The sequence below is a fragment of the Garra rufa genome, chromosome 2, assembly GCF_049309525.1.
Source record: "Garra rufa chromosome 2, GarRuf1.0, whole genome shotgun sequence".
In the NCBI taxonomy this organism is placed as follows: Eukaryota; Metazoa; Chordata; class Actinopteri; order Cypriniformes; family Cyprinidae; genus Garra; species Garra rufa.
In genome coordinates this window covers 67169985-67187433 of record NC_133362.1, presented here as the reverse complement: position 1 = coordinate 67187433, position 17449 = coordinate 67169985, and the positions used below count along the sequence as shown (strand labels likewise).

General features: G+C 39.2%; 1 protein-coding gene and 1 pseudogene across 1 annotated transcript; one reads left to right on the top strand and one right to left on the bottom strand.

Moving 5' to 3' along the window:
• Positions 1-3433: 3433 nt before the first annotated feature.
• LOC141326057 (zinc finger BED domain-containing protein 4-like) lies at positions 3434-5142 on the bottom strand (annotated as a pseudogene).
• A 7998-nt stretch (positions 5143-13140) lies between these two features.
• On the top strand, positions 13141-15829 carry LOC141326056 (membrane-spanning 4-domains subfamily A member 15-like). Its single transcript, XM_073834757.1, has 5 exons — positions 13141-13326; positions 13718-13828; positions 13919-13987; positions 15491-15634; positions 15821-15829. The coding sequence occupies exons 1-5, from the start codon at positions 13162-13164 to the stop codon at positions 15827-15829; spliced, it is 498 nt and encodes a 165-aa protein (XP_073690858.1). The 5' UTR covers positions 13141-13161.
• The last annotated feature ends 1620 nt before the right edge of the window (positions 15830-17449 follow it).

The window sequence follows — 17449 nt, the reverse complement described above, 5'->3', positions numbered from 1 at the left end:
GTATTTTTAAAAATAAATGCATGCAGAGCCACGATGACAAGTCAGAAATGCACATACACCTTAACAATTAACCCAAAGATGAAATGTCAGTGATGACAAAAACAACAGAAGCATACATACAGGCTGAAAACAGCTAAATAAATAATAATAATGATGATGAAATGGTTTATTCTGTAATGAAGGGTGAGAAGCAAAGGGGATCTACAGTATTTGCAGCTTTATTAACAATATCATGGTCAGACAGGCAAGGGTCAGAAACGGCATCAGGAACAACAGAGACAAACCACGAGAGTAAACACAGGGAGGCGAAGTGTCAGGGCAGGCGGCTGGCTGAGCAAACGAGTAATCCAAAGCGAACAGGTTCAAAGGCAGGCAGCAGAGAATCACAGAACAAAACAACAGTCCAAGGTCACACACACAGATAATCCAATAACGATATAAACACTCAGAAATGCAGCCGGGGGCAATACAAGACTTTGCGAAGAGTGAGTGTCTGGAAGCAGTTTATATAGGAGGGATGATGAGAAACACCTGGGCAAAAAAAATGGTTAATACTCTGGAGAGGGTGCCCTCCGGTGGCGATCAGAGGGAGCCACAGAAGCCTGATTCCTGCCATTTTCAGCCAGCTCTGTTAGTCAACTACATTTGTTGGAATACTGTTGGAGCATTTTTATGTAAAGTATTTCAAGTTTTTTTAGTAAATGTAATAAAAAAAAAATGTTTGGATGAAATGTTAATCCATTGTTAGTTTAGTTAGCTGACTTATACAAATAGTGCAAAACCAAATTAAAAATATAAAAAGGTTACATTTTTTAAGGTGTCCTTGTTACAGTGTAATTATACAATAAAGTACTCAGTAATATTAAGTAACCTTAAGACCACCTACCATCTGAAGAAATTTCAGTTTCAGATTGAAACCTTTTCGTTTTTTTTATGTGCCTTCTTTTTACTTGTTGCATCCTCAGTTTCAATATTTGTGAATTTGGAAGTTGTAACTTCCGGAAGGCCTTAGCATAGGAGTCTGTAAAATACGCTACACGTGTTCTTAACTATTTTTTTTTTCCAACAAGAACCTTCTCAAATTTTGAGAAAAAAAAGCATTAGCATTTGCACTGGATTTTCACACTGTAAGTTAATGTTCCTTTAAAGTTTAATGAATAAAGGCATACTTCAATGGTTTCCTACAACCAAGTGGTTGGGACAATTTCTACAGAATGAAAGGAAAGGAAAGGAAAGGAAAGGAAAGGAAAGGAAAGGAAAGGAAAGGAAAGGAAAGGGAAAGGAAGGAGGGATAGGGAAAAGTGAAAGGAGTCAATGTTTGTGCAAGATGGCCAGGAAAAAATATTCCTGGTTTTCTTCAATCATTATGGCAGTTCTTGTTAGCTGCCATTCTGGGATTAGTTGAATTGTGGATTGTCTTGACTGCATTTTAAATCAGCCGATCATTTGTGAGTCACATGGGTCTTCAAAAAGTGCTTGAGGTTTCTCAAAAACCTTGCACAATAGCATTAGTGAGCCTGACTTATCCATCTCCTTCCTCTCTATGATGGCTGTGCAACACCTCCCATCATTGAGAATAAAAGCATTGTTAGGCCTTGTGATTTTGAACTTTGTCATCACCACAGATGGAGCCTGTGGAAAATTAGACATCTCCATCAGACGTTTAGCCACTTGAACAAGTGGCTTCTTTCCTGAAGAACAAGTCGCTTAAGTTCTCAAAAAAGGAAAGCGCTGCAAGCATCAAAACAGTTCAAATTCATCACCTCTGTTGTTAATTTGTCCAGCTGACATTTGCACATTCCGTTGTCCTCTCATCCAATCTGTGATCAGTTTTTTCATGACCCCCAGGCAGGCATGGTACATATAATCTATTGGAAATTGGTTGATCATGCCCAAAGGGAGCCTTACAAATGGGGAAACTGAAATGGCATCATCAGTCTGCCTACTTGTCATTTCAGCATGTTATGCGTCATTTGTGCGTAGAGTGAGGTTGTCTGCGTCTGGGAATGTTATTCGCCCAGAAACCCACGCACCGTTTTGAGTGGATTTATCACATCCATAGTACCCTGAGAATTGTCTAATCTTTTTGATCATCACAGACAACACATCTAATTTAAATTTGTTTTCCTTCAAATCTATTATCCAAGAGATCCTGAATTTATTTTATCGCTTCCTCAACAAAATCCAAATCTGTTGGTTTAGAAGGACCAAGGGTCAGTGCCACCAGAAAGACTCTGATGGGTGTCAGGTGAATGGCACATAGATTAGCCTCGTTGAAAATGGGCATCCCATCTATATTAAATGATATCTCCAGCGTTGTTATTCCCTTAATTACAACCTTCGGATAGTGCTGCAACTGCTCAGTAAGACTCCCTTCTTAAGTTAAAAGTAAACACTCCATCCCTGATTTCATCACCGTTTTTATGTCTAGGAGTTTGCAGCAAGATACTTGCTGTTGACGGCAGCTCTGGATGTCCATTTTGTCTAAGTCCCTTTAGAAAGTCATCAATGGCATTGTGTTTAACAAGGTGTTTTGTTGCCCAATCCTGAAAAAAATGTTGTAAGCGAGGCTGGATGCTTTTGATCCACATTCTCAAGCCCTAAGCAGCAGTTTTCCTCTCTGACCACAGTTTTCTTTACTGACCCCATCATCCTCACCCTCATGTCCTAAACTGCAGTTTTCTTCAGTCTCTGCACACTCAAGAGCATCCCAATGTCCCTCTCATTGTCATTTCCTTCATCCACTTTGACCTGATTTGGACCATTTTGAGGTGTTTCTTCAACAATCCTTTCGGTCAGTGATCTCTGGGCACATTTCCACAGCCGATGTTTAGAGGTCATGGTCAGCCGATGGCCGATATGTGCTGCCGATATTTTTGGCCGATTTTTAGGGCCGATATCTTGAAGTTTTACCTTTCATTTGCATGCTAAAAGGTCACACTTATAACGAGTGGATGCACAACATTTCTAAACTTAACATAATTTATTGAACACTGACTTATAAATAAAACAGGTAATATAAAAAACCTGAATCATTTACATAAATGTTTTAGAGCATTTATCTAGCAGAATTTTTCAAGTTTGTTGGAACATGAATAAACTTAAATATACATTTAAATAAAATAAATACAACTTTATAAATAAAAATCAATTAAACTGAAAAATATAAAAATAAAAACTAATATATACAAAACATAATAAAAAAAATAATGTTGACGTGCTGAAACACACTAGCAACCAGCAACATTTGTGTTCGGTATAAATGACACAGAACATCTGAAGTGCATTCTAACTTTCTGCCCTTTTGGAATTTCCTGCATTTTTATATAAAACAAAGTCCTCAAGTAACCAACTGTGAATAAAGGTTTTTATGCACTTGACTTAGCAGCATAAAAAAAATCTATTTTGTTCAAATAACATAGCAGCAAACCCCTCATTTCATTCTGGGAACAGAAGAAAGGGGTGGACAGAGGAATTTCTTTGCCAGTGATGCAAGAAGGTGTAGGCGGGATGTATTCTGTTTCCACCATTCCAGTGGTTGACTAGTCTTTCTGTCAAGCAATGGCTCACAAAGATACTGATCCAGCTGCTCAGAGATCTGATGCTCATCGTCACCCTCCTGAGTAGGAGTTCCATGAGGCCCCAAGATGTTTGCATACATTTGTTCAAGAACACTAGAGGGACCAGGTAATTCTTCATCTTCCACTCTTCTCTGTTTCGGATCTAATCCTTGGTCTTCAGTGGAGGCTGTTTTCAGTTGCTCGGACACAAAGGCATACTCTTCTTTTATACATTGCTTTGCCTTGGTCAGTGTGTCCACTGCAAAAAAGACATGACCCTTATAACGAGGGTCCAGCAGTGTCGCTAACACCAAATATTTTGTCTCCTCTATCCTTGTAAACCTTTTCTGCAAGCTTTGCAGCATGGTGTCTCTCAGTGTTTTAATTCCCCTCGTGTTAGGACCCTCTGCCTGAAGCACCATCTTCAGCACAGCAATGTTTGGGATGACACTGGAGATGGAAGCCTCTGCCCTGCTGATCTCGCAGGTGACCTCCTCAACAGGTTCCAACGTGTCAATCAAATTAGAAACTATGTCCCACTGATCTGCAGCTGGAGTCGCAATTTTTTCATATTCTCCAGCATAGATATTGAGTGCTCGTTTCTGCTGCAGCATCCTCTGCATCATGTGGAGCGTGCAGTTCCAGCAAGTGGGTTTAGACTGAATGAGACTGTGCTGGGGGAGGCCAAGTTCTTTTTAAATTTTTTTCAGATTCTGCTTTGCGAGCACAGAGTGGTTGAAATGTTTAGCGATGTTCTTTAACTTGGCATTAATGTCCAGCACTGCTCGCTGACTGTTGATGCCATCGGTCACCACAAGCTGTATGGTGTGTGTGCTGCAGCTGAGATCAGGTATTTCTGCCAATCTGAGGCCTTTAACCATGTTAGCACCACTATCACGGAGCACAAGTGCAACCCCAGTCCCAGTACTTTAGAAGGCTGATGAACAAGTTGCTGATGTACTCCCCAGTGTAGGAGCCAGACATGGCCTTGGCATTTAGGACGACTTGTTTCCTTTTCCAGTTGTCGTCAATGAAATTACATGTTAGACTCATCAGTGCTTCAGTGTCCCCAGACCAGCAGTCTGTTGTGAAAGACAAAAAAGGGCCAGCATCCTCTGCAATCAGTGCTTTTATTTTCTTCTCAACTTTTGCAACTATACCATCTAGGATGTCTGTGCGGTAGTGCTTCTCAGTTTTTAGGTTGTATCTGGGCTCCATTGCAGCCACCAGCCTCCGAAAACCAATACCTGAGACAAATGTAAATGGCTGACTGTCTGTCACAATCATTTCCGTAACTAAAGTGTCAAGTTTTTTTGACCTAGGATCCGAATTCTGCCATTTACGTTGGCCATCAAACATTTCTGTTAGAGTTGGCTGAGATACATTGGCAGTAGAGGCAGAGGCAGCTGCTTTTTCTTTTTCTTTCTGTGCATCTTTGTAAGCCTGGAGATGGTGACACCTCAGGTGACTCCACAAATTAGAGGTGTTTTTCTTTCTACCTTATTCAGCTCCCAAGCTCACCATTCCATTGCAGATATTGCACCTGGCTTTCCCTGAAGTTGGCTCTGTGAAATGCTGCCATACCGGATTATATTTTTGTTCAGCCATCAGACAGCATTACTAAACAGAAGAAACATTCATTGTTAGCATTTTAGTAGTGCTCATTTACAAACTTCCTTAAAAATTATTAAAAGCTATCACTCATCTTAGTTCGCGAAATCACATAGCAACACCTTAGCAACCACCCCAGGTACCCTAGCTACTGCATAGCAACACCCTAGCAACCTCCCCAGGTACCCTAGCAACCGCATAGCAACACCCTGGCAACCACCCAGAGTACCCTAAAAACCACATAGAAACATCTATCCATTAATCTGTCTATAAATCTATCTATCCATTAATCTGTCAATAAATCAATCCATCTATCTATCTATCAAACTATCTATCTATCTATCTATCTGTTTAAGCTTTAAAACTACTTTAAACTTCAAACTATTTCAGACTGAAAACCATCAAACTTAAATCTTTTCAAACTTTTCTATCTTTAAACTTTAAAAACTAATCAAACTGCTTAAAGCTTTCAAAACTTCTTTTAACTTTAAGGCAACACTTTCTCAAGCCAACTTAAATTTTGTCCTGACAAACTTTTTTTATCTAGTTATAGTTAATATTTAATTTGTGGCGCATGTGCACCCTGCTGTCAAGGAGCCACCCTTCGGATCCCAGCACACCAACCACACAATCTGATCTCAGTCACTTTTGGACTTTATAAAACACGGTGGACCAACACCAGCAGATGTCACATCTGCCAAATCATCACTGACTTCAGAAACTTCACACTGGACCTTAAACAGCTTGGATTCTGTGCCTCCTCAGTCTTTCTCCAGATTCTGGGACCATGATTTCAACATGAAATGCAACTCCTAGTGAAGTTTTCCCAAGTGTTTGAAATCGGGTTTGCTTGACAGTATTCTTAAACTTGCAGTCATCCCTTTTGCTTGTTCACCTTTTCCAACCAAATTTCTTCCTCGCAGACAACTTTGCATTTAATATACTTTGATACAGCACTCTGTAAACAGCTACCCCTTTCAGTAATGACCTTGTTTGACTTACCCTCTATGTGGAAGGTCTCAGTGATTGTCTTCTGGACCATTGTCAAGTCAGAAGTCTTCCCCATTATTGTGGTTTCAAAGAACAAGAATTACCCGTAATTTATACTTTTTCAGTATATTCATTTTTTAGATGCACCTATATCATCAAATCTATCTATTTGTTTGTGTGTGTATATATATATATATATATATATATATATATACATATACACACACAATAGATAGATTTGTTGTCTTACTCCCAGGTAGATTGGATAAATCACCTGTCAGTCATCATTAGGGAGTCTTCTCTGCAGCCAATCAGGTGCCGCCCAGCTGATTTAAATGTCTCTCGGCATGCCTTGTTGTCAGTTGAGTGTGTGTGTGTGCGTGCATGCTTGGGTGTTTTGTAACCTGTATTAAGCATTTGTTTGAGAATTTGTAAATCAAGCACTTGATTTGGTACTCTGAAGCTTTACGCTGGATTTGTACTGACATTATGAAACCCAAGATATTTGCAAAACAACAACAAAAAATAGTTACTTACACTACGGCAACATTCCAGTTTGGAAAGGGGAAGGACATTTGTGAGCATCACATACAGACATTCTTTCAGGTCAATGAATGTAGTCTAGATGCTAAACTACAAAGTCATCCAAATGCATCCCATTGATCTTTCCTAATGATCCATGTTTTTCAACCTGAAGATCTGGACCATTGTCCACCAAGTCTTGTTTTTCAGAATTTTGTCACAATCCTTAAAACCGATTTGTGTCTAACTTATTCTCAAGATTGTCCTTTCTTGATTTTTATTTTTATTTTTTTTGCAGAACTGTGAGCGGTGGCACCTCCTTTGTGTTTTCCCGCAACAAATTTTTGATTATAAGCAGCAGCAGCAAGTTTTTTTTTTTTTTTGGTGTGAACGGAAAACACAGGGGAAAGCAATGACAGTATTTGCAGTGTTGGAGTTATCCCTGGAAAATAAAACAAAATAGTCTATTGTTCAGAGAAACAGTTTGGGTTCCCAAACTTTTCCATTTCACGACCCACCTAGACAAGTATAATCACCACCCACTAAAATATTTGAGATAAAAAAAATATTTATATTAAAGCAATGACCATTTTGGCAGGTTGGAGTTATCCCTGAAAAATAAACCAAAGTTGTGTATTAGTCAGAGCAGAATCAAGTCAGAGCTAATTTGAGTTTTCAAGTCGGAGCAAAGAGCACAAGCAAACAACGCCTGAACTCTTGTTTTACCTCGTTTAGATGTCTTACTCTGAGGCTTGAAATTGCAGACCTCTAAATGTTACCAAATCACTCCTTTTCTGAACTCTCCATAGCTGTAAACAGTGTACAAATTCTTGTTCTTCAGTTTTTTTTGGTTGCTTCCATGGGATGAGTTTGCCTTTTGCAGCTCTCCAAAACTTCAATGTTATGTTCAAAGATCCCCTTGATTCAGATATAATCTAATTGCTGTTACCTTTATTTCGAGTTCTTTGGCAAACGTAATGCCTTTGCAACCTTCACCACATCACTGTGGTCTACACGACAAGTGTCTTGACATTTTCTGAACTACTTGAATACAATACAAGCAGTCATGTTTCTTGGTATACCTTCTAGAACCATCCCCCTTTTTTTAAAAACTGGATTAATATAGACAGATGGCTCTTCTTCAAGTGGAACTGAAACACTCATTTCCTTATTACTATACATTCGCTACGTTTTTCTCTCTGCTTCTTTTGACACTGCTATAAGGAAATCTTTGCACTGAGTCTTGACTTGATTCAAAGCTTCTGCTCTGACTGGACTCAAATTAGCTCTGGCCTGAAGATTTGTGACTGCCAGTGTTGCCAGATCTCGTGAGATAAATAAGCAACCAGGCCTGTGAAAACAAGCCCAAAACAAGCGACTTTTTCTACGGAGCCCCCCTAGGTTCAGGGAAGAGAAAAATAAATAAACTGTGTGCAGTTTTACAATACGTGGGGACGGATTTTAAACTGTGGATACAGATTGTCAATACAGTAACGTTAGTTTATTTATTTTTCTCCCCCCTGACCTTCAGGACAATGACCACGAGGGAGTTAAACCACCTTTTAACATTATTTAACATTAGAAAACTTTATTAGAAAACATTTGAAAAACATTTGAAAAATGTGCACACACAAATAAATATCAAATAAATATCATATCATGCCGTATTTCGCCCACTTTGTCTCGGGCATTTGTTCCTCCAAAAAAATTATCCTACAATCCAGTCAGTCACCATCAGTCGCAACTCGCGCGCATTCATTTAAACGTCACTCACTCACGTTTTCCTAACCAGAAAAAAACAGATTTCCCTGCCCTGCCTATGATTGGCTAGTACTCGTTGCCATCTGGGTCAGAGCCAATTAGAAGCAGGATGTGGGTGGGAAAAAAATGCTGTGTGTATGAGGAAAGGGGAGGGAGGGACAGAGGGAACAGTCTAGACAAACTCCTACGTTTAAATCGTTCATATATTATGGAGCTGGGATCAAGCCCAAATAAGCAACTACACTTTAGAAACAAGCCCAAAAAAACGCGACCCGCGACTTTAGACGAGGTTACAGTTGCGATTAAGGAAGACCACTGCATTTTTGAGTATGGTTTCAGACTGTTTAACAGGAAAAAGAATGTAATTAGTCAGCACCAATATATTTGACAAAAACTGAGAGAGCTTGGCAGTCTGATACTGGAAGCAAAAAGTTGACACATGTGAAGAAGAACTCATAAAACATGAAAAGAGAGCTACAAGGAATGCCTAATCGAACAGCAAAACCCATATTTGACAAATTAGAACCATACCAAAACGTTTACAGCAGAGTCAATGGTGGAAAAACCCCTAGAAGCTGGTACCAGAAGGAGACGCGGAGGGTCTCCCGGGCGGATCAGGGATCAAAGAGCAGACAGTCCAGGGAGCCATGGTGCATCAGGGAGCTCAGAGCAGACAGTCCAGGGAGCCATGGTGGAGCAGGGAGCTCAGAGCACACAGTCCAGGGAGCCATGGCGGATCAGACAGTCCAGGGGATCATAGTGGAGCAGGGAGCCCAGGGAGCAATGTCAGAACAGCCTCTGTGGCCTTGACCTTGGCCCGGCCACTATGGACGGACCCCTATACCCCCCTCCCTCCTCAAATTCCTTGGGGGGAATTATGGGTCTAGAGGCCTTCACAGAGCTGGACTTGAAGCACTCTCCAGGCCAGTCTGGGAAAGAAAGTCTCTCTCTGGGCTGGACATGGGAATAGGAGCCCTCTCTTGGTTGACTGTAGGAAAAGGAGCAATCACTAGGCTTTACGTAGAAACAGGAGCCCTCACTGTGCTTGATATGGCAACAGAGTCTCTTTCTCTACTCAGGTGAGTGTCAGAAACCATCATGTGACTGGGGCTGGGTCTAGAACCATCTCTCGATTCTGGTCTGGGGCTGGAGTCATCTCTCGACTCAAGAAAAAAATGGCTAGCAGGGCTGAGTGTGAAGCAGCCAGCGGGTTTGAAAATACTGCAGAGCTTGATTCGGAAGCAGCCAGCATTTCTGGGCTAAGGACGAGGGTGGAGCTTCTGATTCTGGGGTATTTTGGGTCGGGCAGGCAGTCCAAGCTATTGTTGTAGTATGTTGTGGTTCTTGGCATGGGGTGAGCTGGCAAGACACAGCGTGCTTCACATTTAATCTGAAGCTGTGTGCAGAGGTTATTGATGTCAGTAAAAGGCATTTCTGTGATTCGAGCATAGGCATCATAGAATGAGTTCCGCCATGTTACTGTGATGGTTGAGGAGAGATCCCCCATTTGATTCTAAAGCGCTTTGGGTGTACGGAAATACACAATGAAAGCGCTATATTTATGCATCGTTCATTCATTCATTCATTCATTCACTGTGGGGACAATCAACTTTCTAAAACTGACCTCTTCCAGGCACTCTGATGCAGTGGTGGAAAAACTGGTCTTTGTCCATAGCAATAAACATTTGTCTGTAGCAGTATGATACACAATTCTTGATACTGGATTAGATACCAGCCATTTATCAACTTCATCGACCCCTAAATCGTTTTTAAGCAATTGCAGCCGCCTTTTGTTTCAAAGCACACAACTGTTACAATAGCAATTATATTACTGTGTTACAGCAAAAAGTAATGTACTGCTGTAATCACATTACATCTGTAATGCGTTACTTCCAACACTGCAGATCATTAAAGTATTTGCATTTAGCAGCCTTAGCCTCCCTTTGTAACATAGTAAGAGAATTTCTCATGACCTCCATGAGACCTGCAGTTTATCTTTTTTTTTTTTTTTTTTTTTTTATTTGTTTATTTTTTGCTTGGCTTGTCTTTGAGCGCATTGTTTTATTATAATTATTTTATTTTCTTATTTCTCTTTAGACATTACTATTTACATTCCACCAACAAACTATACACAGAAATTAGATCAGTAAATTGCCTTCATTTGCGTACATCCTCTTCTTGCACAATATCCATGCCTCCAGTTTCACTTCCATCTTCTTTGCCACTCTCCAACTCAACTTCCAAAATATGTGGATTTAAAACAATGTTACAAACTTTAATACATATAACAAACAATCTGTACATTCAATCTCCACACATTCTAACAACAAAATCACATTCTGACAACTAACATGATATAAACCATTTTTAAAAATCTTTCTACACGCCATCTCTTTCAGAATCCAGGGCAGGCCTTGCTACTTCCAGCTCCATTTCTGTATTGTCCAATCTACAGACAGTATCTGCCAACTCTTTGCGGAGATATTTTCGTTCCGCATCCAGCCCAGCTACTTTACAAAAACAGTAAATGCACTTCCACCAAACATATCACACACACACACACACACACACACACACACACACACACACACACACACACACACACACACACACACACACACACACACACACACACACACACACACACACACACACACACACACACACACACACACACACACACACACACAATTACAAAGACTCCTTATACTTACTACTAATAAACAGAACTGCTCTCTGATTCTCAAAAATTATTTTACCTCCACACGTGGAAAGACTTTCTTCCTGCAAACCCAACACATTTTAGTTAATTACAAATGACTCATGACAAAATAACCACAACAACATATGAACTACACACAAAACACAAGATCAACTTACCTTACAAACCTCTGTAGTACAAAACTGAGTTCACAACACTGCTTGATTCAGACCCCAAAACATACACCTTTGAGTACAGCTATAAACTCATTACCTTAAACCACACCTTTTAATACAACCCTACTCACAAAACCCCACCCCTTTTGTTACGCACTCCACATGACCCTAAAACACATGACTTGAAACACTACATTACCCTTTCAAACCTCACACTTTTGCTCCCACCCTTCAGAGAAGAACTGTCTCTTGCCACCAATTAACACACTATTGTTTAGTCCCATGTGTCAAACCTTTGAGTTATAAATCCACATCAAAGTTTAATACATGTGCACATCAATAAATAAAAATTTCGTGAGAAAGTTAATTTCAGTAATTCAACTCAAATTGTGAAACATGTTTTAAATTCAATGCAGACCCCTGCTGAAAAAAAACTGCTGAAACCAGCCTAGGCTGGTTGGCTGGTCGTATCTGGTTCAAGCTGGAAGTAGCTGGTTTTAGCTGGTTTTCTGCATTCTCTATGGGGTTCAGGTCTGGTGAGTTTGCTGGCCAGTCAAGCACACCAACACCATGGTCATTTAACCAACCTTTGGTGCTTCTGGCAGTGTGGGCAGGTGCCAAATCCTGCTGGAAAATGAAATCAGCATCTTTAAAAACCTGGTCAGCAGAAGGAAGCATTAAGTGTTCTAAAAAACCAGCAGATGACACTGAACCCCAAATCATCACAGACTGTGGAAAATTAACACTGGATTTCAAGCAACTTGGGTTATGAGCTTCTCCACCCTTCCTCCAGACTCTAGGACCTTGGTTTCCAAATGAAATACAAAACTTGCTCTCATCTGAAAAGAGGACTTTGGACCTCTGGGCAACACTCCATTTCTTCTCCTTAGCCCAGGTACGACACCTCTGACGTTGTCTGTGGTTCAGGAGTTGCTTAACAAGAGGAATGTGACAACTGTAGCCAAATTCCTTGACACATCTGTGTGTGGTGGCTCTTGATGCCTTGACCCCAGCCTCAGTCCATTCCTTGTGGAGTTCACCCATATTCTTGAATCGAATCGAAGTATCTTGACATTATAAAAATCCCATATAAAATTGCTAAATTCTGAAAACTGAGTATTCTCTTGTTAAGCTGAAAGAGATTTTGGGGGGTCAGAGAGCACATATTGGACAACAAACATGTATTTTTAGGGCTGTTGGTCTTCCACTTGGTCTTTCATTCAGTATATTTGCATACAAAAAATTATGTTTTATTTACACACAGTCGGAAGAATTATTCAAGGAGTTCAAAATAATGCAGTTTGTTAGGTTTTGGCCTCTGGTTTGATGGCCGAATTGCTGTTGCAGTGGCAGACCTGCTGAAACTGAATCGAGGTTGGCTCGGTCCGGGGTTTTGGTTAAATGTGGAGCACCCCACCCATGTCGTCACCCATCACCTGGCAGGTGACCCCTCCAGTCATGAGGTCTAGGGAGCTAAAAAAAAAATATAAAGCTGGGAAAATAGCTAAATTCCTTATTTGCTTGTAAGATAAATACTTGAGTGTATAGTTGAGTGCATCTAGAATACTTGTTATAAAGTACAACATAAACACATTTTTTTTCTATTATCTTAGTAGATAAAAGTTCGACTACAGAGTTAAGTGCGAAAAATCAACTGAGGAGAGGATTTTTTTCCCGGGTAAAATTAATTATATACTTACACTATATCTTACTACCTTTATACACATGACTTATCTTTAAATTGATTTCTACTATGCCGACATAATGAAATGTTATTATTGAATGGATTTCTATTTTGTAATCAGATCCTTCAGATTCAGAAACAAGAACATCCAGCACCATGAGCTCTTCAACGGTTTTCATCCACATTCAACCACCGACACAAACCACACCAGCTGGGACTGTGACAAATGCTCCTGTGCCTGTTTATGTACAACAGATACCAGCAGATTCATCTCTTCATGGACTTCAGGCATTTCTGAAAAGCCAGCCAAAAGCCCTTGGGGTGAGGAATTTTTCATTAACCCAAATAACTGACTTTTATGTGTGAGGTTAAAAAAACAGTACATGAAGACATAGCATTGACAATATTTTTTATTGCATAATGTTTTGCCTTGGTGACAAACCAGGAAAGTCCATTATATAATAAGGTTAATCATTTACAGAGTAATAAAACTTACAGTGTACCAGTTAAAGACGTCACAGAGAAGAATGATATTAGGATAGGATAGGAGTTGTTTACTATTAAATTTCTCTTCTTTGAAAATGTTTTGGATTTTTTTTAGTACAATCATAAGGTCATAACTACAGCTGCTATAAATGTACATTTTATATTGATTCTCAAAATTTGTTTTAATTTACAAAAATTTACTCTGTACATTCTTTGTCTCTCACAGACTGTCCAGATAATGATTGGTCTGTTCACTTTCCTGTGTGGTGTTGTGTCTACAGTTCATGCAGAATCCAGCCTTGTCTTCAGTGGTATTACTTACTGGGGATCTATCAGTGTAAAAACCCAATTAAGTATTCTGTCTTATATAATACAAGCTAAATATTCCAACGTAAGCCTCAATATTTGTCTTTCTCTCTCCTCTCAGTACATCATCTCAGGCTCTCTCTCCATTGCTGCAGAAAACAAATTTAATTCCCCCTCCAGTTTGTGTTTGGTATGTACACTGTTACTTTTATGGGTCCAAGCACAGGCGCTGGAACCCTGTCATGTGTTTGTGCCATTTTTACGTAATGATTTCTTCTTCCTTCTGCCCTAAAAGTGTGTGGGGATTATGACTGTAATTTGTAGACCCCAAACTTGACAGAGAGGTTCAAAAACTTAGGCACATAATTGCACATCACAGCTAAGGATATTTCTGACAAAAAGTTATCAAAGCATTGTGAAGATTTGACTACAGTATTTTAAGAATAAAAAACCCCAAAGCAGAGCCTAGGGGAAGCAACACAGTCAGGAAGGTTTATTTTAATGCTTATTTTATAGTATTTATTGGACATTCATTTGAAATGATTGCACTTCCCTGCTGAAAAAAAAAAAAAAAAAAAAAAAACAGCTAAAACCAGCCTAGGCTGGTTGACTGGTTTTAGCTGGTCAACCTGGTTGGTTTTCGCTGGTCAGCAGTCTGGTTTTAGAGGGGTTTTGGCCACTTTCCCAGAATGGTCAGGCTTGGAGACCAGCTACTTTCAGCTTAAACCAGCTAAGACCAGCCTAGGCTAGTTTTAGCTGTTTTTTTTTTCCAGCAGGGTTATATCAGCAAGTTTTTATTTATCATTAGTTATTCTAAATCTGACTCTTATTTACACTGCGCACGTCTGTGGCACATTACAGACCCAACAAGCTTTTTTTCGTCCTCTATATACGGTTACAACTCACCAGGAAATGAAGCAGCTGGATTTGCAAGACCATATGATTTGCCTGTCAGATGTCGTTTTGTTGTTTATTATCCTTATATATTTGTAGTTTTTTTGGATTTCTACTGTCGGTAAGTTGGCTTAGTGGATACCATTTTGTCTGATTTAATTGTGTTTATTTTTGTATTTAATGCTATCCTACTGTGCTGTAGCCTAGGCTACACTACCGAAGCAACCCTGCTCACTACCGGAGCAACCACAGTATAAAGGGGCGCCGGTAGAATACAACATTTGCTTCTTCATCTGATGCTTACATCCAAAGCATGGTGATGAGACAAGAGGACGTAGTGTCTCGTTCCCTATCTCAGAGAACCATGGCTACATATGTAACCAGAGACATTTCTTCTTGAGGGAACTTCGAACTGCATCCTCCAGGGGTCGCTATGGGGAACGGTTATACAAGCCATGCTGATGGTGTTCCCCATAGCAACCCCTAGAAGACACATTTCAAAGTTCCCTCGAGAGTGAACTTATGATCCAGATTTTTATTATTTTTTCTCTGGACTAACAAAATAATGAGGCTTCCAGTTGATGCTTTTGACACCAGAATGTTTGCTATAACCTACACTATCAGTGAATATTGACTGCTCTTTGCTGTTAAGTAAACAAAAAATTTTTTTTTTTTTTGAAAGACACATTTAAACTGTATTAATTACTTACATGAGCCACTGGTTCTTGACTCTGTTTATTTTGTATCACTCTCCATAATAGTTATTTCTAATGTATTAATAAATTTTTTCTGCTTCTAGGTGAACGGTTCACTTGGAATGAACATTTTCAGTGCTTTAACTGCAGGAAGCGCATTTATTTTAATTTCATTGGATTTTGCTTTAGGACCATTTGACACGCACTGTCACAGTCATGATTGTACTTATTTTAAAGCAAAGTATGAGGTATGTCACAAACTTTTACGTTCACATTTATTTAGTAATCACAATAAGATGACTGTGTGGTCAGTGAAAAGTCAAGCCTTAATCTGCACAACATTTCAGAAGTGGTTTAAAGATCTATTACTGATAATTAACAATTCAAGAAAGCATTGACATAGATGTAAACTGTGTAAAAATTGTATAAATTAGGGCTGTTGATTTGTCATGTTAATCTAATTAATTCTTTTTGGAAAAAATAACACGTTGAAACTTTTAACACTAATAACACTCTCACCCCGCCCCAAGACCAATGTACATCATCTTGCATTTCATTAGGTGTGTTCAAATTGAATCAGCTCTACTCAGACCAATCACTGTATGACATTATAGTTGATATAGTTGCAGACTCATAAGTGTTTGACATTTAAGTTTGATATAATACACCGATTGGTCTGACCAGCACCATTTCATTGGCCCATTCAGAAGGAGAGCCATTTATTTAATTCCTGAAAGAATCAGCCCTTTGAAGGAATCAAATGAACGAATGACTTAATGACTTAGGCTACGGTTAACCGACAACAATGTAGTCAAAAACTGAAAAGTTTGTCCCTTGTGTATTTAAAAAGTTTCATGTATACACAACGTTTTTAAAAGGATTTGGGTTTACACATCAAGTACTGCCAAAAATGCTGTATTTCGTATTCTAGGCCAGTAGTTGGTGCACTGTTAGTTCCTGCTTGCCTTTAAAATCAACACTTACAGTGCATGTCTTTAAAAAAAAAAAAAAAAAAACTACTTTTGATGTGTGATTAATATGCAATTAAGGTGATTTATTAATCGCAACATTGTGTAATTAATTATATTACAAGTTTGAATTGATTGACAGCTCTACTATAAATATTATATAGTATTATTTGTACTAATGTTGAATTTTCTCTCAGACCCTCTACTGGGGAATCCGTAGTATATTGCTGATATTTGCCTTCCTTGAGTTCATCATCTCCATCTATCTGTCAGCATTTGCCTGTAAAGCCACCAGCTGCTGCTGTTGTCCTCCACAGGTAAGTAATGCATCAAGTCAGGAGTTCACAAACTTTGTCAACTGAACCCCTCCCAAATGTATCATAAGAAAGCTTCTGCTTTTGGAAATGGCAACCCAGAACAATGCTTATCAGAGGACAGAAAAAACATGTTTGGGTTTTTTCACAATAAAGAAATTAAAATTGTAGCCTACATAGTTGCAATTACATTTATTTAAATTAAAAGTTCATATTGATCATGTTCTATTCTGTAATTTCAATAGAAATATTTCACTGTGAGATTAAAAACACTGGCAGTGCCTTATGAAAATGAACCTAATTTGAATTTGAATCTAATTTGTAGATTTAAAACATATTTGAACCATGTGTAAACAAAAACAGCTAACAGATATAATAAGGGCAAAACACAAGAGTAATCCAAACAGATGAGGGTCGATAACAGCAGCGAACGTAATCCAGGGGGCTAGGCAAACGGGTAATCCAAATAGACAGACGGGAGATCCAGACAGGAATGCAAACACGAAAAGACAAGACTAGAAAACAAGGGAAACGCTTTGTTTGGTTGCAGTGCAAACTCAATACTCGGCAGTGAATGACTGTAATGGCCTCGGATTTATACGGTTCATGACTGGCGGGTGAAAGTGCAGTCTGTGCAATGGGAGATGGGAAGTGTAGTCCAGGGTGAAGTGTGAGAGTCAATATAATGAGCGGGTGGAAGAACAAGGGCAAGGTTGGTAACAAAAGTTAAGTGGTTATCATTACCTATTTTACTCTTAGTGATTTAATACATTTCATAATT